A 21586-nucleotide genomic window follows, 5' to 3' on the forward strand; every position below is an offset into this window, starting at 1 on the left:
GCTCATACCAGGAATACGAAGAGCCTCAAACCGTTTATTCAGGGTTTTGACAAAGAAGTCTGACCGTCTCGTTGGTGGGCAGCCACGCAGTCTTTTGACTTTGTGTGGAATCCAGTCAGTAACAACTCTAGTCCAGCGGTCGTCTCTGAATCGCATTATGTGTCCGGCCGACCTGATTTTCGATACCTTGGCAAATGAGACAGCGTCCCTGATTCTTGATCATTGATGGAGGTCGGAACTCCGGGTTTCTTCTCTCACTTGAGTGAAATGTGATATTCCAAGCATAGCTCTTTCGATTCCTCTTTGGGAGACCCTGTTCTCTTCCTGTTGTCATAGGGCCCAGGTTTCTGAAGCATATGCTAGTGCAGGAAGATTGGTAGAGTCGAAAAGAAGTGCCTGGAGCTGGAGATTCTTTGCCCTCTTAACAACTTCTTGGACATTCTTGAAGGTGTTCCACACTGCTCTCTTCCTCCTGCGCAGTTCTGGTGCCAAGTCCTTCCCCCTGTTGAGTTCTCGACCCAGGTACATATAGCTGCTTCATGTGTAGGGAGAACATTGGGAATGACATATCCATCCTGCAGAATTTAGTATGTGGGCAGGTGGCCGTGGCTATCAAAGAGATCTGAGTAGAAGTCATGAATAATCCTCTCCATTGCCCTTCTAGAAGATGTGATAGATACATCAGGACATCGGAGGGCAGTCATCTTGGTATTATAGTTGGCAAAGGATAGGCGAGCACTGCGAATACTTTTCCCAGCTTCTGCCGCATCGGCCAACACTGCTGCTCTTCTCTCTTTGAGTCTTCCTTTATCGCTTCTCTAGCCTGAGGCAACCAGTCCATTGTATTCCTTGTCGATGTTGTCAATGATGGCACCTTCCCACATTGCTGCAATAGTGCCAAAAAGCTCCCAGTTGGTGGTCATTCTGGGAGTTCTCTTCTTAAACTTCAATTCTGCAATCCTTTCTCTCCGCTCTATGAAGTAAAATTTGTGCACGAAGGAGACAGTGCTCCGATCCCATTTGGAACGTTGGGAAAACAGCGACATCAGTCAGGTAAAACTGTTGATTGAATATGATACGGTCAATTTCATTGTGGAACTGTCCACCAGGAGACTCCCATGTCCAACGTTTAGATTCAGCCTTCTGGAACTGTGAGTTACTATGGATGGTCTTTGTCAACATGATGAACTCAGACAGTGTCTCACCCTGTTCATTCCATTCTAGCCCATGTGTCTGGATGTGGAGTTCTTCGGGTGACCTTCTTGGTACTATCTTGGCATTAAAATAACCGACAATGATCTTATAGAAGGTTGGTCTTCTTTATAGAACTTCTCTAGCTGCATATTGAACCTCTCAATTTCTTCTTCATCGTAGTTGGATGTTGGTGCATAGATGACGAAGATAGAAATTGCTGGAAGTGAGTCACATCAATTCAAGCGTAATCATCTGATTTGGGTTGTTAGGCATTCGAATGAATCAATGCTCATAGGCAAGTTTGTGTTGACAAGGACACCGATGCCACCAATGCCTCTTTTATTTCATGTTCCGAGGAACAGTTCTTCTCCAGTGTTGAAAATGGCATGATGTGACTGATGCCTTCTCATTTTGGTCAGACCAATGATGTTGTACTTGATCTTCTGTGCTTGCATCATCAGGTCCTCGATGGATGCTTCCAATGCCAGCATACATGCATTGAAAGTACAGACAGTCATTTTAGTCCTTCTTTGTTTTGGCAGTTTAGTTTGTCCCTGAGATTTTATCAACCTCTTCTTGCTCATCTTTCTTAATGCTACCATACTGGGGACTCTTTCAGTGTCAGGGGAATGAGGCCCATTGTTGTTACTGTCTTTGGCATATGGAAGACGCCGCTGGTAGCTTGCCAGGCTCTGCCGTGTGGGCAGGATACTCTCGGGAGCTTCCCGGGCTCTCTGAGAGGGATGGAGGCTTTTAGGGCAGCCTCTAATCACCCTTAGAGGTGTTATCATGGTTCACACCATATTTGAACCCCATCAAATATAGTGCAGTAAATATGGAAAATGGGTATTAAGTGTCTTACGATGTGCCGAAGTCTGGAAAGTGGCCTGGAGTGTGGCAGTGTCTGGGTAGTGGAGGTAGTGGAGGTCGGCCGATGAGGTATTTATCTGGCGCTGGTAGGGTAGGTTGTCTGGGTATGATCCCTGGGGTGCTGGAGATTGGGGGAAGTAGGCAGACGATCCCTGTTTCTGGGTCCTGTTGAGCCTGGAGTCCAAGGTCACAAGTCCAAGGCTTATCAATAAGGCTTTTTAATCTTAATATTCAAGAAGGAAAGAAAATATGTTTGGCCTCCTGTGTAGTGACTGCCAGGCTGGTAAACTGCAGTGGGTTAGATACTGGAAGAAGGAGCAATGTAATGTGACAGCTAGAAAAAGAAAACATAGCCAAAAAATGTGAAGAAGAAGTATACTGGAGCTTTTCAGGCAGTTAACAAGGATGTTACATTTCTGGATTTTTATAATGTGAGGACTTGCTGACTTCTCAAAAGGTGCCTCTGCTGTGGTTTCGTTTCTCATTCTATTTACATCGATATGTAATTCTGAATGTGTAATTTTATATTCTTAAAAAAATACTACATCTCAGCCAAATTGCAGTTTCTTCTAACAGGAACCAGCAAATGTGGACTCACCTCTGTTGGGAGCTCACACTGACTATCATTCCAGCATTTCACAAATGTCTTACATCACAGATCCTGGTTGAAATTACATAGTCCTTTTAGTGCTCTGCCTACTATGACATGAAAAACAATAAATGTATCTCAATTCAGAAAATGAGAAATCATGATCATAATTTTCAAATTATTTTTTCTTCTGTATTATTTAAGTAGACTTGGCTAAATTAAAAGAGTGTGTTTTTGTGGGGGGAACGAGTGATGGTGGTTACAGGGATAAAACCAGGGCTTCAAACATGCAAGGCAGCCATATCCGTGGCTATTCAATTAAAATATTCTTAATACAATCCTGTTGACAAAAACATGAAATGGTTCAGCCTCTATGAAAAACAGTATTACTTTAAAAATGGAAATATCATATGATCCAGTAATTTCACTCTGAGAAAACGAAAACACAAGTTCAGAAAGTTATCTGCAACCCCTACGTTCACAGAGGTATATTCCCAATAGTCCAAACATAGAATGAACGCAAATGACATTTGGAATATGATAACGAGGAAAGAATAAAGACTAGTAGGTGCCAGAATAAAGACAACTGGTATAAGTAAATGAATATCCCTTAAGAAACAAAACTGCACTAGTCTATAGGACAAAATGGATGGACTGTGGGATGATTATGTTAAATGAAATTAGTAAGGATATTAAAGACCAAGTTCTTTCACTCATTTGTGAAATGTAAATTAATAAATCAAATGAACAGGAGAAAAAAACAAAACCAACTCCTGGAATTGTCAAAAACTATGGGAGTTACCAGAGGTGGGAAATAGGAGATGTGAGGGTCGAATGAGGAAGGGTGTTTTTGGTGGTGGATTGGCAATGGAACTTTGGTGGCTGCTATGGTGAACCCTATGCACTTAGTTACAGAGGCCCTCTGCTAGATCCTGAATTTCTGTATTAATTAATTAATTTCTACATTAATGATAAGTCAATGAAAAGGGGAAACAGAAATTGTTCCCCAGTAGGAAACAATCACTTTATAACTAAATTAGGAGTAATGAAACAATGTTTAAGGAATTGCTTACACAAGAAATATTCCAGGGGATTGGGTGAGAGGGGCAGGAGGGATACTGAGATCATTGGGGCGTGGGGAATGGGCACTCGTGGAGGGATGGGTACTTGAGCACTCTATGACTGAAGCACAAGTACAAAAGTTTGTAAGTATGTAACTGTACCTCATGGTGATTCATTAATAAAAAAAAGAAATATTACATGCATTTCTGGGCTGCTTCGGAGATGAAACTGAGTGATCCTATGCTGACCCAGATGAACTTCAGGGGTTCAACAAAAGCCAGAAAGAACATAATATTTCTGAACATTATACTAACCAGAGTGCTCTGTGTAGGGCTGGCTGGGAGAAAAGAGCTGTTAGAGTTTATAAAATCAACAATACACAGCATGTGAACTAGTAGAAAGTGCATGTTCACTAAGCATTTAAAAACCTTGTTCATTGTAGAAGAATCTATAAAATATATCATACATGTACAGCAGGGATTACAAAATCTTTCTAGAGCAAGAAAGTTTCCAACATTCACAAATAAACCTTTGACTTTTTTCCTTAGCTCTTTTGGTGGCTGCCTTAAAAGTAAACAACTCAGAAAGTAGATTGAACTTAGTACTGAATCAAGACAACTTAAAAATAGAAAAATTACTCATTTCTCCTATCAACAATTTAAAATTCCCTTTCTTTCTCAGAATAATAGACATACAGATCCATAATTTGTAATGATTAGATAAACTGAAGATCCAAATTCTACTGAATTAACTAACCTATGGATTTCAAAAAGGTAACATAATACATATAAGTATATACATCTCCAGCAAAATACAGAGCAAAGTCCATAACTAAATCAATTTTTCTGCAATGAAATGCACAAAGATTTACTCAGTATAAATAAAACTTATATATAGTCCTAAGTCATTTAAAGTCAGATCTTGCTCTCAAATGAATTCAGGTCAACTGAGATTTTGCCATTATATAAATTAAAAATAAAACCCTGCAGTATTTCCAAGCTCATTTTTTGTAATATGGAAATATAGATCAGGGATTGTGAGCTGTATCTCCAGAAGCTCTCTGTATTTCTTTTTTTAAAAAAAAATTATAATAGGAAGATAAATCAATTGATTTTAGTCTCCTAAGGTCTGGTTAGCTTTGTTTTTATTTGGCTTTGCCCTTCTCTACAAAGCCCAGGACTTTTCAAAGTAAATCATAGCAGAAACAACAGAAGGAGCTACTGTCCCCTTGGGGGTTTGGTAGTGGTTGCCGAGAGCAGCCTCCCTCCTCAAAGCTCTACTGAGAAAAACAATCTACTTTTTTTCTAATGTAGCATAGGGTCACAGAAAAAGGAGAAAAGTGATCTTGCAGAATTTATAGATGGGAAACACTACCAGAAATCATGTCTCTAGATAGCAAAGCAGGGCCCATAAATACTGACGGCTGGAGAAGGGGCTGGATGGAGCCTGTTGAGGATTCTTGCAGCACAAGTGCTGCCATTGCCATTATTCAAAATTCAGACCTCAGAGACAAGCAGGGCTCCAGGAGCTGCATGTAAACAACAGCATTTCTTGTAGAGTGATCATAAAGTTATGAAATGGATGTGATCTGGCTACTCAGAACACCCAGTCGTGACTCACACAAATTTTAGCTGGAGCAACACATTTGTTCATCTCTTCAAGACAGATAAAAATGGGACCATTAATTCAAGGTTGTAGTGAATGGAAACAGAAGTAGATGAATGGGGAACTTTTGAAAGGAGCTTTTAAAATAGTTACGCATTGTCAATTTTAGGAGATATTACATACCACTGTAGGCTAGGGCATTCAGGAAAAGGACTTGCCTCATCTTATATTATAAGGACATATGATGAGCAACATAAAGATATTGTATAAGCAATTCCATTGACCTAGTATCCTTTTTAAAATGACTTATTTCTAGGACAGTAGAGACAGGGCCAGAAATATTGCTCCATGATTGGTAGCCTGTCTCATGAGCTGGGGGAGAAGGCAGCTGGAATAGAGAAGGGATCACTAAGTCAATGATGGTTGGAGGGAGAGCTTGGAATGGGAGATGTGTGCTGAAAGTAGACAAAGGAACGAATGTGATCAACTCTTAGTATCTGTATTGCAAACGATAATGCACCAAAGTAGAGAAGGAGTATAAGGGAAATTGTCAGCCATAGAGGTAGGGGGAGGGGCGGGATGGAGGGAATACTGGGGACATTGGTGGTGGAAAATGTGCACTGGTGGAGGGATGCGTGTTCCATCATTGTATGACTTAAACTCAAACATGAAAACTTTGTAACTATATCTCATGGCGATTCAATACAAAAAAAAGGTGACTGATTTGTGAGGACAGAATTACTATCTAGGGAGAAAGTCACTCTCAATGCACCTCAATTCACCAGGAAATACAGGAAGAGTTTATTTGCTCCTTTGCAATGCTTTAAAATAAATCTACCTCAGATAAATCATAGGTCGGTTGTTATGCAAATTACCTGTATTTTTACAGTTTTACAAGCTTCTATTTAAATATTTTATTGGAAGCAGCTGGAATGTTTATTTCCTAAAAACACTAATGATGGAGACAATAATTAGATTATTCTTTTTTAAAAAATTCCTTCACTACTAAAAACAAATCCTAAGAACATTAATTCATTTGATGCAGTATTAAAAACAATCCACTGTAAGGAAAGCAACATTTGGTAATATGGCAAGTCTCAATTTGTACCTGAGGAATAGTACCTAAAATAGGAATTCCAGTCTAAGCCTACAATGCTATAATTTACAAGACAACTTTTTAAAATATGATTTTAAGTTTTTGTCTAATTCCTCTCCAAGTGCAAAAATCCTACATTTGATAATGCTTTATTTGGAAATTTATTTGGTAATATGGCATACTGATATAAATTTGTTCCATTAATTTTGAGATCACTGTCACTGTCATCTTATTACTCATCAATTTGCTTGAACAGGCACTAGTAACGTCTCCGTTGTGAGACTTCTTGTTACTGGTTTTGGCATATCGAATATGCCATGGGTAGCTTGCCTGGCTCTGCCGTGAGAGTGAGATACTCTCGGTAGCTTGCCATGCTCTCCGAGAGGGGCAGAGGAATAGAACACAGGTCAGCCATATGCAAGGCGAATGCCCTACCTGCTGAGCTATCGAGATATTGCAAAAGATATAATCATATTTGTTACCTTAGTAAAATATAATCATGTTTGTTAGCTTAGTATTGAGCCAGCTTCTTGCTTGATGCTCTGAAGCAAGTACTTTATGTTAATCATTACCTACCTGTACATCTCTTATGCACAAAGTACTTAGGAATGTACAGTTCAAGAAGGGGGGGAATTTACCTCGGAAGATGAGAATTTGACTCCAAGAGGTCTATTTCCTCAATTCTCAGACTATGGGTGAAGTTACATGCATGAGGAAGAACTGTATACGAAATGCTGTTCTTGGATGAGAGACAGGGTCACCCCAGCCCATTCAGGCGTTCTCTTTACTGTTGTTCGCATGTCTAAGGAGCCTACACATGCTAAAGCAGGGCTGTGCTAGGTTTTCATAAAACTCGGTGACTGCATAGAGATGGCAGCTCATGCCTCACTGAAGTTCAGGGTCTGGAGCCAAAGAGGCAGCAGCGTGAGTCACGAAGAAAAGAGAGGGAAGGGAGAAGTGGTTACTGTCTCAGATAATGCTTTGTGGCAGCCCAGGCAGGAAGCATCCCGGGGCCTCTCAGTCCCCAGTGACAGGGATGGGAATTGTGACTGAAAAGAGCCCACAGATATTACTTTAATTAAGAACAGTTCCATTCCACAAGAGAAAAAGCCTCAAATTACTCTTGGATCTGTCAAGAACAAACAAATTAAACTTTGGTGTCTGATGACGAAAGCCAAAATACATCATTATTTAATTAATAGCGGTTGTCAGTTTAGAGAAATCCTAAATGTCCAAAAATCGTCAGCAGTCACTAAAGTTGAACATAGCAATAATTTGGATATAAAAATCTAGGGTTTGTGTCTAGACCACTGTTTTGCCCAACAAAAACTACCCTCGGGGAGAAATTCAGCATATATTTAGATGAAGAAACGTATTTCAAGGACAACGTTGCAAGAAGGAATATTCAATGGAAGAAAATTTTCTATTTTAAGTATCTGCTAAATCTGATTTAAGGATTAAGAGAGATCAAATAAAGTAGAACAATAAGAATCCTCAAAAATACTCTGTGCTTATACTAAAAAATATGCTTCCTTAAGACTTAAGACTTGAGAGAGTTCTTTCATAAAACGTTTAAAAGGGGCTCAGTTTTAAATGCAACTCTTCTTTATAAGTTTTATACACTTTTATTTTAAAAATTAATGCTACCAGTAATCACATTTTGAATGACTATTAGTAAACAGGCTATTGGATCAACAATGCTTTCTTTCAAAGTAAGTGTGACAGCGGATGATTTATTGTACTTAATATATTTTCCCCTTAGTCACGTCCTTGGCTAAAATCCCCAGACCTCATGAGGTGACTCTTTTCAGTTTATGGCAGATGGACAATGACCACAGGATATAAAATGAACAGCTGTTCTCCCTTTTGTACCTTTTCCCTTTCTAACCTATGCCTAATTCCCTCATTCCCAAAATACTTGTATTTGTTCCCTTATACGGCCACTCCCATCAAAAGGTAAAAGACCAATTTTATAGAATGCCATGACATTTCCAACCACTTCTGCGTGCCCATGTTTTTCAGGTTCCTTCCCAAATTCACAGTACAGAGCTTTCACCAGAGCCTATGTGGGGGTGGGGGTGGAGGGACACAGAAAGGGAAGTGCAAAATGTGCAGATTTTGCCAAGTTCCCTGGCAAGCACCACTCCTCTCCCCGGGGCTGAGGTCATACAGCTGAGACCCGGAGCGCATGCCTGGCTGATTTTCAAGGAGGGCTAATTCACACGGTAGGCAGCAGGTGTTATATGCTCTCCCTTGCCCCCCCCCCCATTGCCCCCCACTCTCAGCCTCCCAATCTAAGAGACTCAGTCTTATCATGCTCGCTGCTGTTCTCGCTCTGACCTTTCAGGGTTTCAGAAGGCCCCTACCTTGGCCCCTGTAGGAAGTGGCTACTCTAACCATTGTGGCATTCATCCTCGAGGCAAAAACTTTTGTCAGTGTCCATACAACTCTTGTCAGTGTACCTCCCGAACAATGAGGTTCTGTTTCTGCCCCTCCTGGCCTCCCCGAATTTCTCGCAGGTTTCACTCTCCTTTGACACTCTGCATCCCTTAATAAGCCTCTATTGGGTTCTTCTCACAAGCGGACAATCCCCCCTCCCCCATTTCCGCCACACCTAGTTGACAATACTCTTCAAGGATGGCCAGTGTCTTAGGTTTCACTGTCCCACACTGGATAAGGCCCACTTTGTTATATATAATCTGCATAAAGATTTCTCAGCTACAATAATCCTCGATCAAAGGTCCTTGAAGGGTAAAAATGTGAACTAGTCAATTAAGATCTAGTTCTAATATTGTCCATAATTCACTCAACACACTTCCTTGCTTCAGCAATTAAGAACACTCTAAAGCCTGAGAAACCCATAGGAAGCATCACTAACTTCCTTTCATAACTTCGGGTTTAAACTCAGTTCAGTTCTCACGATGGCCACTCAATACCCCTATCACAAACCACAACACCCAAAAGGAGAGAAAGAACAAAATGGAATACCCTACCACAGAGGTGGGGTGGGGTGGGGGGGATGGGATTGGAGGGTGGGAGGGATACTGGGTTCATTGGTGGTGGAGAATGGACACTGGTGGAAGGATGGGTTCTCAAACATTGTATGAGGGAAACACAAGCAAGAAAATGGGTAAATTTGTAACTGTACCTTCACGGTGACTCACTAATTAAAGAAATAAATAAATTTTAAAAAATTCAGTTCAGTTCTTAGGTACTTAGTTTTGGTTGAGAATAAAAAAACCTGGTAATAGAGTATAGTTGGGGGAGGGGGAAGAGCACTTAGCACTTGTTTGTCTGCTAAAAGGAAGTCAAATTCCGAGACATGGCAGGGCACTGAGTGATATTTTTTATCTGATAAAAAGATTGGAAGGCCAATGAGTTTGAAAGCCTCTGAAGAGAATTTTCTTCTTATCCTGTTCTCCATTACATCCATTTTACTAGAAGTTCTCAACAAATAGTAGAATAGTAGGATATGTTGATAATGAATTACTGATATTACTATTTCAAACTTCACCAAGGTGACAATAACTTGACAATTTCAAAAGGGAAATGGCATACTACTTAGTTTCAGGCTACATTTTAACTCATGTAAAGATAATTCCTTATTTAGTTACCAGTTTTAATAATTCAAAATCAAAACAGTAACATCTTCAGCAGAAAATCATGCTTAGCAGAGGTTTATAATATTTCCAAGTATTTCCTTTTATCACTTAAAAGTGTACATGAAGTAGGATAAGATTTCAAATAAAGTTAATTTAAACTGGCCTTTAAAAATTCTTGGTGGTGGAATATGTGCACTGGTGAAGGGATGGGTGCTCAAGCATTGTGTAACTGAGACTTAAGCCTGAAAGCTTTGTACCTTTCCACATGGTGATTCAATTAAAAAAAAATAAATAAATAAAAATAAAATAAAATAAAAATAAATTACGGGAAAAAAATTAAAAATAAAACCATTATTAATGTTTTAGGATACATATGATCAATTTCATGTACATTACTAAAAATGGTTATTTTTAATAAATGATGCTGTACTTCTATCCATCACTTATAAAAAATTATATTTTCCATGAAAAGTAATAGGTCAACTCAAGATGAAAAATCATGGATACTTGAATTATAATAGTCCCAAACTGTCACTTTCTGTTTTGAGGGGCGCATACCAAGTGTTACTCAGGGATCGGGGTCACTCCTAACTGTATCTACTGTGATAATACAGATCTGATGGGTTAATCCAGAGTTCATGAAGTGATGCTGTTTAGGCCCAGACCACACTGGTATTGCTGAAAGAGGGTGTGCAATGGCAGTTTGAACACTATAGCCTCACAGAATAATGCATGAGTTTACCCTCTAACCTATTTCCAGGCCCGTAAATATTAAATAAACTAAATTTAGAGCAGAGAGGTTTTCCCTGTTATTTTCAGTGTTTTTTGGTTAATATATATCTTCAAAGATTTAAAAAAATCAAACCATAAGTACATTTATTAGAATGTAGCACTGCACAGTAGCACTGTTGTCCTGTTGTTCATTGATTTGTTCAAGTGGGCACCAGTAACATCTCCATTGTGAGACTTGTTGTTACTGTTTTTGGCATATCGAATACGCCACAGGCAGCTTGCCAGGTTCTGCCATGTGGGTGGGATACTTTCGGTAGATTGCTGGGCTCTCCGAGAGGGATAGAGGAATTGAACCCGAGTTGGCCGAGTGCAAGGCAAATGCCCTACCCGCTGTTCTGTCACTCCAGCCCACCTACTCGAATATATTCTACATATAAGAATTTACATTCAAATGAACATGTATTTTGCCTTCTAAAGCATATATGCTGATTTTACCAAAAAATTTCTAAATTTCTGTTTTTTTAAAATTCATGTTTGTCATATGCTAGTTAACCCTGACTTTGTTAGTGGCATGTTTAGAGATTACCATGTGTTCAAAAGGAGTTTTTATCATTTCATAATAATTTACTTACCAACAAGACTAATTCTTGAAAAAGAGTAGTCTAGTTTATAAAGTAGTATAGTTAGATATATTTTAATAGAGTATAGAGAAAACAAATAAGAATTCATAATGGATATAGAGGGCTTAATTTTCCTTCACTATGAAGTAGCTGTTCTAAGAATCTAAGACTTCGCAATTGAATCAAATTCTAAGTAATTAAGATGCTTATGAATTAGTCTTGAGGGAAAAATTGCTTCCCTTGTAGTAAATGCCATAGAAGCCTCCAATATATGACATTTTATTCATTGTATCTAAGGAAAAAAATGTCAGATGTCTATTCTTTTACAAAGAAATTCTCCAATTCAGAAAGAAGGGTGACTTTAACTTTTATAACTATCTAGTTTTTTTTATTTCTAAAGTAACTTCATACAGAATAAATGGCTCTCATTTATCTCTGAGACTGTAGCACAGATGGTACATAGAAGAACAATATAGTTCTCAGGATATTTCCATATCTAAAACTGTAAATATAAAACATTTATGATTCAATGTCTTTTCTCTCTTTGATGATAATTAAAAACAAATAAAAGGAGCTGGAGAGAATACAGAGCTTAAGTTGCTTGCCTCTTATCCTGTCAACCCTGGTTTGATCTGCAGCAACACACATGATCCTCTGAGCAAAGCCGGGGGTCACTCTCTGAACTCAGGGCCAAAATGGCCCTTGAGTACTGCAGGGTATGGCTCCCAAACCCAGGACAAACAAAGAAGCAAGCAATAAACTATACACCCCACATACACAAAACTCCCAAATCTTAAAGACATTCATAAATACAGTTAAAAAAAGGAAAAGATAACTGTTGCAGGCAGATAGTTAGGATGCCCTGGTAATGAGGTTTTGGGAAGTAATAAAACTTAAGAAGAAATTGCCCAGCCCTGAAGTATACCATAGACATGAGGACCACACCACTGGGAGGTGCATATTCTGAGGTCTGTAGAAATAGAGAAACTGAGTCACTTCTCAATTGCAGAAATCCTCCAGGTCAAGACCTTTGGAAGAATTATGTACAACCTCCTTGAAAAAAGGTCATTTGAGGCTTGCTTGTTCTTCCAAGCCCTGTTCTCTCCTGAAGCATATGTCTCTCTTTCTCTCCCCTCACATCTTTCTAAGTAATTTTTTTTTCATTAAAAACTAACTTGCTTTACTCTTTTGCCTCCTCCGAAATTCTTTTCTGTGAGGGAAGGCAATGAATCTGGAACACCTGTGGTGAGGTTAGGGCTGATTTTCCTGCAAAGAGCAATTCCTTGCTCCAGTTTGAGTCCATGACTCCCCAAGAAATCAGATGGCAGAGACCATCTCCCACGCTGTGCAGAACAAGTGAGCTTCAGGGGCAGCTTGACAGCTGCCTCCTGGGACTGGAGGGCCTTGACCATCCAGGCCGATGGAGTGCTCAAGGCCATTCCTGTCCCATGCTAGGCATTCCCCTACTGGCTGAGGTGGGGTCAAGCAGAGAGGAGGAGCTCTATTCTTCAGTCTACCTCCCTTGCTCCCCACTCGACCAAGCACCTGTGATAATACTAATTGTATAAATTACAAACATCTATTCTAGCTAGTGTAATAATATCATCATGGGGCTGGAGTGATAGCACAGCGGGTAGGGCGTTTGCCTTACATGTGGCTGACCCGGGTTCGATTCCCAGCATCCCATATGGTCCCCTGAGCATGGCCAGGGGTAATTCCTGAGTACAGAGCCAGGAGTGACCCTTGAGCATCACTGGATGTGACCCAAAAAGCAAAAAAAAATAGCATCAGTCAACACATGGCTATAAATTTTGTCTACTGGCTTCACTAAAATGCAGTTTTTGGTGATTTTTTGGATTCTCTCTCGGTCATCTTTTTTATTGACTGAGGTCCTTAGATCACCTCCTCAAGATTACCTCTTGGCTTCAGTGTCTACATCCCATCAATATAGCACTTGGTTATGGACTCTTAGATTGGCTCAATAATAGCTATACGTCACTCAGGCAAAACATATTTATAAGTGTCTATTCAGTTTGAGTCCTGGGCTAGGGGTGTATCATGATTGACAAGATAGATTTCCATCCCAAATCTACATTTTATAATAACTCTACATTTTATAATAAGCATTTGTGAATATTATTTATAAAGAAAAAATTTTATTTTAATATAGTAAATGAATGTTTTATTAAATTAAGTCAAATCAATGGTTTGAGGATCTTCATGTTCCTGGAGCGAGCAGACACCAATGGGCTACACTAGCACGTGACAGGGACAAATGGAGACATTACTGTCAAATCTTGAGCAAATCAATGGGCAATGGGATGACAAGTGATACAAGTGATATTAAATGAATCCTTATGAACTTAAACAATAAAATTTTAGAATATGCTTTAAAATAATTTTAATTATAAAGGCATTATATGCTTATTATAAAATGTAGGAGCAAATAATTATTTGTTTTTCATGGCATATGTTTTAGAATGTTCTACCTTTAATCTTTAAATGAAAGATTCTTTATAAATTTCTAAATTCTTTTTCTGTTGTTTTTGGCCACACCAGGTGATGTTCAGGGCTTACTCTTGCTTCTGTGCTCAGGAATCACTTCTGGTGGGGTTTGGGGAACCATATGAAGTTCCCCATGGTGCATGAGATTGCTATACAATCTCATAGGCCCTAAGTCTACTCTTACCATCATTGCCCAAATAATTTTTATTAAAAACTTAGTTCGCTGTATTTCTTTATTGTTCAATACCAAAGGACCGGAGCAATAGCACAGCGGGTAGGGTGTTTGCATTGTACGAGGTTGACTTGGGTTTGATTCCTCCGTCCCTCTAAGAGAGCCTGACAAGCTACTGAGAGTATCCTGCCTGCACAGCAAAGCCTGGCAAGCTACCCATGGTATATTTGATATGCCAAAAATAGTAACAAGTCTCACAATGGAGATGTTACTGGTGCCCGCTTGAGCAAATCGATGAATGAGACAACAGTGCTACAGTGCTACCAAAGAATTCATTTTGCTTCTCTATGTTGCCTGTTAAGCAAGTTAAAAAAAGAATGCAATCTCTGGAGATGAAGTTTTTAGATTGACAGTTTTATCTAACACTTTCATAAGCCCCCTGATCAGTCCTTCTGCTCTAGGGGTCATACTCACTCCCATTTTTGTTTGTCTTCTTTGGCTTTGCCAATGACTCATGTTCTCAACTTCCAGGGATTTTTCCTTTAAAGAAGCCTACCGAATTTCTCTACATTGCAAGACCTAGGTGGTCTCTTTCACCATAGTTATTTGTACATATACTTATGTCTTTTTATAACAATTCAGCTCTTCACTAGATGCGTCACAGTTCCTACACACACCAGTGCCTTCTACTATCCCCCCAGACCCTTAAATTTTTTTTTCAATTTTTGCCATCCTATAATTATAGAGAACTCTGAGTACACAGGAAATATTTATTGGAACTTTTATTAAGAATGATAGCTACAAAGCATCAGCATCACTTTCCTTTAGACCTAGGGTCCTTTCCGGGAAAACTGAGTTGGAGGTTTGCAAATGGTTTGCAAAGGTGTCATATCAAATTTTTCTTCCTATCCCACAGGAAATCTAAAGGAAATGGGCTGATGGCCTTAAGGTGACAACTATAAATTCCAGAAGCTAAATCTAATAAATCAAGTGAAGACGGGAACAGATCGATGCCTTAGTACAGCAATGGATCTTTCATTGGAATAGAAAAATGAAAAGTTCTAAGAACATTTTAGGACACTTTACAATATGATTTTTCTGTTGACAGCCTAATAAATTTCAACTTGCAGAAAGGCATTTATTCAGATGCTTCCACTTTTAAAGTCATTTGATTAAATTCACCTATATTAAGGCATACACATAGACACACACACATCCATGCATGCAAATCTACATTTTTAGAAAAAGTTCTGCAGACACTGCTGTTAAACATGTCACAAGAGCATAGAATTGAGACACTCCTTAGTAACTAAAAAATTTCTATGTATCTATCTGTGAGGTTAGTTGAGATTCATGGAAAAATATTTGGCTATAACAGAAAATGTTCATGGAGCAATATAGAAATATCAAAGCAATAATTATTTATTAACCTTATGAGTTGGGGTTATATGTGTATAATTATGAACATAATTCATCATAACTCTGTAAATATTTATGAAATTTACACCTGGAACATCATGATATCTAATGGCTTTATTTAATAGCTTATAGCATCTCCTAAAAATAATACTAAACCTGAATTATCATACTTAACTACATTGTTGGAAAAGATTGGGAGATCTTCATAATATAAAATAAGCATAAACTTGAATTATGTAAAATGTTATTAAATAACATGATCAGACTAATTTTTAAACTGAGTATAAGTTCAATGACCCTTGGCCACAATTACTACTTTGATATTTGGTTACTGTGGGGTTTACAAAACTCAGGATGAATGCATAAAATTATGGCTTCTTTGAAATTCATGTGGGTACTTCTATTTAGACTTTGCACCATCCATTTAAAAAATGATGCTATTTGTAACGACCATAATGAGATAGACAACCTATTCTTAGAAGATATGTCCACTATCCTATCTCTACCACACACACACACGCCATGTAGCCACAATATTTGTCAGTATTTTGTTTCTCAGTCACCCTAATACCACACAGTTCTTAAGAATATTTTTATTTAGTTTGGGCTCACACTGGGCAGTGCTCAGGAGTTACTCCCAGCTCAGACTCAGCGCTTGGTGGTGGTGGGGGGGTCACTCCTAGCATTGTTCAGAAGTTTATGTGTTGAGGATTAAATTTAGGGCTCCAGCATGCAAAGAGTGTATTCCAGCCCTTTAATTAAGCTATCTCTCCACCCTGTAAGAATTTTTATCTCAATGCATAGTAAGAAAATTTGCCAATGTTTTCTCTACACAACAGATGACAATATATTTTAGTAATCATTTTGGCTTATTCTCAAAACACAATATATCAAAATTTCACTTTTAATTTTAAAGTTTCTACTCAAAACCATAAAAAAAAACAACTGTTACCAGCAGTAGCTGTGGTTGTGTGTGCATGTGATTCCAGGGCTGAACCTGTATGTGCAAGACATGTGCTCTGCCATGCCACTTGAGCCACAAAAAAAGCTGCCTTCTGCCCCCAATTTGAGATCTATATCTTTCCTAATAGCTGGATTTGTTACTTGTTAAGTATTCTAATCCAGATTTTAAATTCATACTTTGAATATAAAAGGAACCCCCTCATCTGGTTCAGTCACTTATTTGCATCCAGTCCCAATAACTAACACATGGCATTTGTTTGAATTTTTGTGTCTCAGTAATAAATTCACTTATAATTCTTCTTTCTAGGCCTTCCCTTTTTAAAATCAGTTCTATTGTTCATGGTTAGGTACTACTGATAGGCAAATAAAGAATATTTACTATTTCCTACTTCAAAAAATAGAACATTTTCCTTTAAAACTAATTTAACGTCTAGATTTCTTCTACCTCAAATAAAACTCAAATACCAGGGTGCAGGGCATACATTTAAATAATGAATTCCTTTTCACTCACCATACCTGTGATAATAGCCTATATCAAAAAGACTGTCTTGAGGATGGGAAGTGCACTTGCCTTGTAAGAGACTGACACAGGTTTTGTTTCCTCTGCCATCCCAAATCCCATGTACCCTGCATCCCATGTGGTACCTGGAAGCACTCCAGGGCTAAGTCTTGAACGCAGAGTTAGGAATAAGCTTTGAGTACCACTGGATATCCTACCTCTACACCCACAGAAAGTCGACTCTCTTGGGGACTGGAGAGAGTGCAGAATTAAGGGTCTGCTCTTGCATGTAGATCCCCAGTACTAAATTCAGTCTCCTGGGCACTGCCAGGACATCCCTAAGCATTGCTGGGAGTGATGAAAAACAAAAACAAACCAAAAGACTGTCTGGGACAACGGAATTTCCAGGTGGTGCCAAAAAAAAAAAGAACTCTCTTATACATTGTTAGTGAGAATGTCAATTCTTCTGTGGAAAACAGTACAGAAATTTCTCAAAACATTAAAGTCAGAATCCTCATGTAATTCCCCAATTCCACTCCCAGGTACCTACCCAAAGAACACAAAAACAGTTACTTGAAAAGATATATACACACACCTATGTTCATGCGGTGATATTTACAACAGCCAAAATTTGAAAACAAAACAAATGACAAAAATGATGAGTGACAATGAAAGTGTGGTATGTGTACAGTGGGAATATAACTCAACTATAAGAAAAAATGAAATATTGCCTTTTATGACAATACAACTGGAACTGGAAGGGGTTGTGCTGAGCAAAATAAGAAGGAAAAAAATACTGGGTGATCTTATTTATATTTAGATAAAGAAACAAAACAAGGGAGCAAATTCCAACTAAAATAAACCTTTAGACTCTGACCATGGAACTGAAGTGTTCATGGTACGAGGTGGAGAGTTTATGGTAGGAAGGGCAGAGGAGGTGGGGGAAGTGGTAGAGGACACTTTCTTGGTGGGTATGGAGTAGTTACAATGTACCCTAAGATTTGCAAATAATTTATACTCCTGCCAGCCAATGTTGCCTCATAAAAAAGATAAAGTGGGTTATCTTGCATTTGTTAATGGTTTAAAATAATTAGCAGAAGTTAATATTCATCCTTCCCGCAAAAGAGTGAAAATTAAGACACAAAATACAGATAAAAGGTCACTTTCCTTTTATTTTCTACTAGGACTTAAACGCCAGCCCTCACACATGTGAAACATGTGTTCTGCCACTCACTCAAATTCCTGGGCCTTCACTGACATTTTTTATATTTAAGTATTATGAATCTAAACAAATTTGTCTGGTTAAAATTCTCAAACTTGCTTGCCTGTTGTGCTAGAGCACGTAAAAGTATTCCTGTAGCTCAATTTCTGAAATATGGACTTAATTCTGTTTAATTATGAAAGTATTATATGCTTATTATAAAAATGCAGGAGACACTTGCTAACAGATCAAAGAAAATCCTCTTATGAAAGAAAAACTCTTTGGGCTTTGCTGATGTTTTTCTTATGCTCACATATGGGCCTCCGGATTGTAACTTGTGTTAGACAGTATGATCAATGTGAGAAGAAAATAACCCAAACTGTAAGTAGGCAATTTTAAATAATTTCTGTAAAAGCTAAAATGCATCACACTGACTACAAAGTGACAACCTCATGACTTGAGACAAGTGCTCTTACACACCATCAACTGCTGGGCTCCTGGCTGTGAGAACACCGGTTTGCTGTTAGGACTGGAAGGTTACTGAGGGGACTGTTGTTTTGCTAATGACGGCTCTCCAAAGACATGAGTGTGAAAATGGGGGCCACAAGTGAAATGCTGTCCACACCAGTCTATTGGGAGAGGCCAGAAGAAGTCTGCATGCTATGTGAACAAGATCAGTACAAAGTTAGATCCTACCAGAAGGCAATGCTTTTCTTCAATAGAACATTCCCCTTGAAAATGTGTGCCTGCTGTTTATTAATATATATCCTTGAAAATTAAATTAGAAAGCAGAATAGTCAAATGATACTTGATTAAAAGGCATTTAATTTTACTGAGTGGTTTGTATATTTTTAGTTCTACTACAAAACCATCGAACAGAAATGTTGCAAGACATTTTTTGTTATCCATATCTGAATTAAACATAGATGTCAAACATGAAACCCTAATTAGTTTCTCGGTCACTAATAACTATCTTTTTCACTACTAGTCATTAAAAGCACATTAAATTTAATAGATTTTATCTTAATATGAGCCAACCATAGCTAGCAAAGTAATTCTGCCTTAATAGAATAATTCAATGCACTTAAAGTACACACGTAGACCACTTTAAGATTTATCTGTGTCATTTTAGAATACTACTGACTCCTAGAAAGAAGTAAAAAAATGTGTGTAGCATTTAGTTCTTTCACTTTTAAAATGTTTCAAGTAATGTGCTTCAAAGTTTAGAGTCTTTTCTAAACATGAAAACATCTGGTACTATAATCTTGATTGCAGAGTGTGATTAAAACAAACATTGTCAAGTTGTATTAGTACAGTTGCTAAAAACACTTACCAATGGAAAACTGGAGGACAGAAGCTGTGGTCGTATTTAGGCCTGTGGTAATCTAGAGAAAAAGACAGGATTGAAAATCAAATAAGATAAAATAAAAAAGAGAAAAAGGCAAAGCAGAAGTGATGTATTTTGAGCTCAGAATGAAAAGAGGAGGAAAAGAGGGAGCCATTAGCAGAGATTACGTTTACACAGGGTTTAGCTTATTATTTTTACCAAGATGTCTGAACACAGATACTATTCAGGTTTCTGTCGGGAACACCCCCCTAATGTCCTGACTTAGGCACTCATAGCACATTTCTTGGTGTCTGGTTGAAAAATGCTTCAGTGTAATTTACTCGGCAGTTATGTGAAGAAGCTAAACACAGTCCCCTTTACCACTTCATCGTCTCCCTAGCAGCCTACAAGATGTAAGACTCAAAAAAGAATGTCAAAAGCAGGCTAGTAACAACAACTGAAAGGCAACTAGAGGGTAAATGGGGAGCATAAGATAATTTTGGAAATTAAATGCAGTTATACCAGTCAAAGGTACAGCATTTCTTTGGGAAATTATGAAAATGCTCTAAAGCTGATTTTGGTAATTAAAAAAAAAAACTTTTGCAGATTTTTTTTAAAAATTAATTAAAAGCCCTTGAGTTCTTTAATTATTTCTCAACAAAACTGCTGTTTCTCTGCTCCCTTTCCCCCAGCCAAGTGACTAAATTATGGGTTCTAGAAATATCTTTTCAAAACATTTCTATTATTTCCCCTTAGTTTCATAAAGAAGCATGGCTGAATAACATTCCTCCTTTTGAAAGATAAATAACACCTTATTTACATTAAAGTAGTTTATTTATTCTTGCAGGCAGTGACTTTGACCCATGTGAAAAATAAAGTTCTCATTTTCAAGGACTCTCTTATTGGTTTCTTGATTCTGTATGTTCAAGTGTGTGCTGTCTTCGAATTGTATCATTTATTTTTCCAAATTAATCTTGTTCTTTTGGAGGTGCTTGGACAACCTTGAGGTGCTGGGAAATTAAAAGCATATACTCCAGCCCTTTCGTCCATCTCCCTAATCAAATTATTTTTTTATTCTTCAATTCAAGTAAGTCATTTTAGTCTGTGAAGTAATTAAATGCTTATATCTAATAGGCTAAAAAATAAAAGGTTTTTGATAATAGTGCAACTGTGACCAGCTGAGGGAGAACTTTTTTTCTCCAATCCTGTGTTCTTAAATCTTCTTAAATCATCAATAAGATGCCAAAGTATAGAAAATTAGCATGAACACTAAATGAATCTGAAGAATTCACTGCACAATGAGGCTTCTTCATTCCGTCTCCCCTGCCAGTTTTTACTGAGTTTTTTTTCTGTCCTAGCTCAACCCCCTTGTGTCTAAAATGCATTTACAAATATGTGAGAATAATTCAGCAAATAATGTATGTTTTTATTTTTTATTTTATTATTTTTTTTAAGTATAACAGATTTTATTTGGAAATTTTGAGGAAGTGGCGGGTGGAAAGGGGGAGAGGCAGGGCGTTGGGTAGGGGTGGAGAATAACATGCTCCAGAGAACAAAGGCTTGTCAAGAGAAAAGAAGCCCCAGTACACATCCCGGTGGCATTAGATATGAAAGTATAAAAATACACATCTTAGTAAGGGTGATATGGGTGACACAAAGACCTAAAATCCTCACCTGCGAGCTCTTAATAAACTCTTTCCCTGAATTCTATTCATCTCCTCTCCTCTCATTCACTCTCAACTGGACCTTTAAAATGTGATGGAATTGAACTCAGGTCAGCAAGTGCAAGACTAGCTGAATTATCTTTAATTTAATATAATGTATGTTTTTAAATGGAGAGCAGACTAAAAATTTCACCTTAAAGTTCTCACAGTGCACATTTTCTCTTAAAGAAGCAGGGAAATGATTTCCACCTTATCTTGATTTTAGACAAGCAAGATGAATGAAGCTAGATGCCTCCACCTGAAATACGGCCCAAATAAACATCGGCGGGCTGCAGGCACAGTAGGAGTGAGAACATAAATGCAGGGGAGCCCGTGCATTAGCACAGATCACACTTACTTCTTTTGGCTCTGATAGAAATGAAATGGCTAATTCACAAAATAGAGATGTCCTTCTTGGCATTTTAAA

The 21586-nt window shown here is 38.1% G+C and overlaps 1 protein-coding gene across 3 annotated transcripts in view; it reads right to left on the reverse strand.

Moving 5' to 3' along the window:
• RELN (reelin) overlaps positions 1 to 21586 on the reverse strand; it is a 530126-nt gene that overhangs the window by 251261 nt on the left and 257279 nt on the right. For all 3 annotated transcript variants that reach the window (XM_055133703.1, XM_055133707.1, XM_055133712.1), the window contains exon 8: positions 19463 to 19514. In XM_055133703.1, the coding sequence (XP_054989678.1) occupies positions 19463 to 19514 (52 nt within the window). The remainder of the gene's footprint in view (positions 1 to 19462; positions 19515 to 21586) is intronic.

Source organism: Sorex araneus, chromosome 1, assembly GCF_027595985.1.
Source record: "Sorex araneus isolate mSorAra2 chromosome 1, mSorAra2.pri, whole genome shotgun sequence".
NCBI lineage: Eukaryota > Metazoa > Chordata > Mammalia > Eulipotyphla > Soricidae > Sorex > Sorex araneus.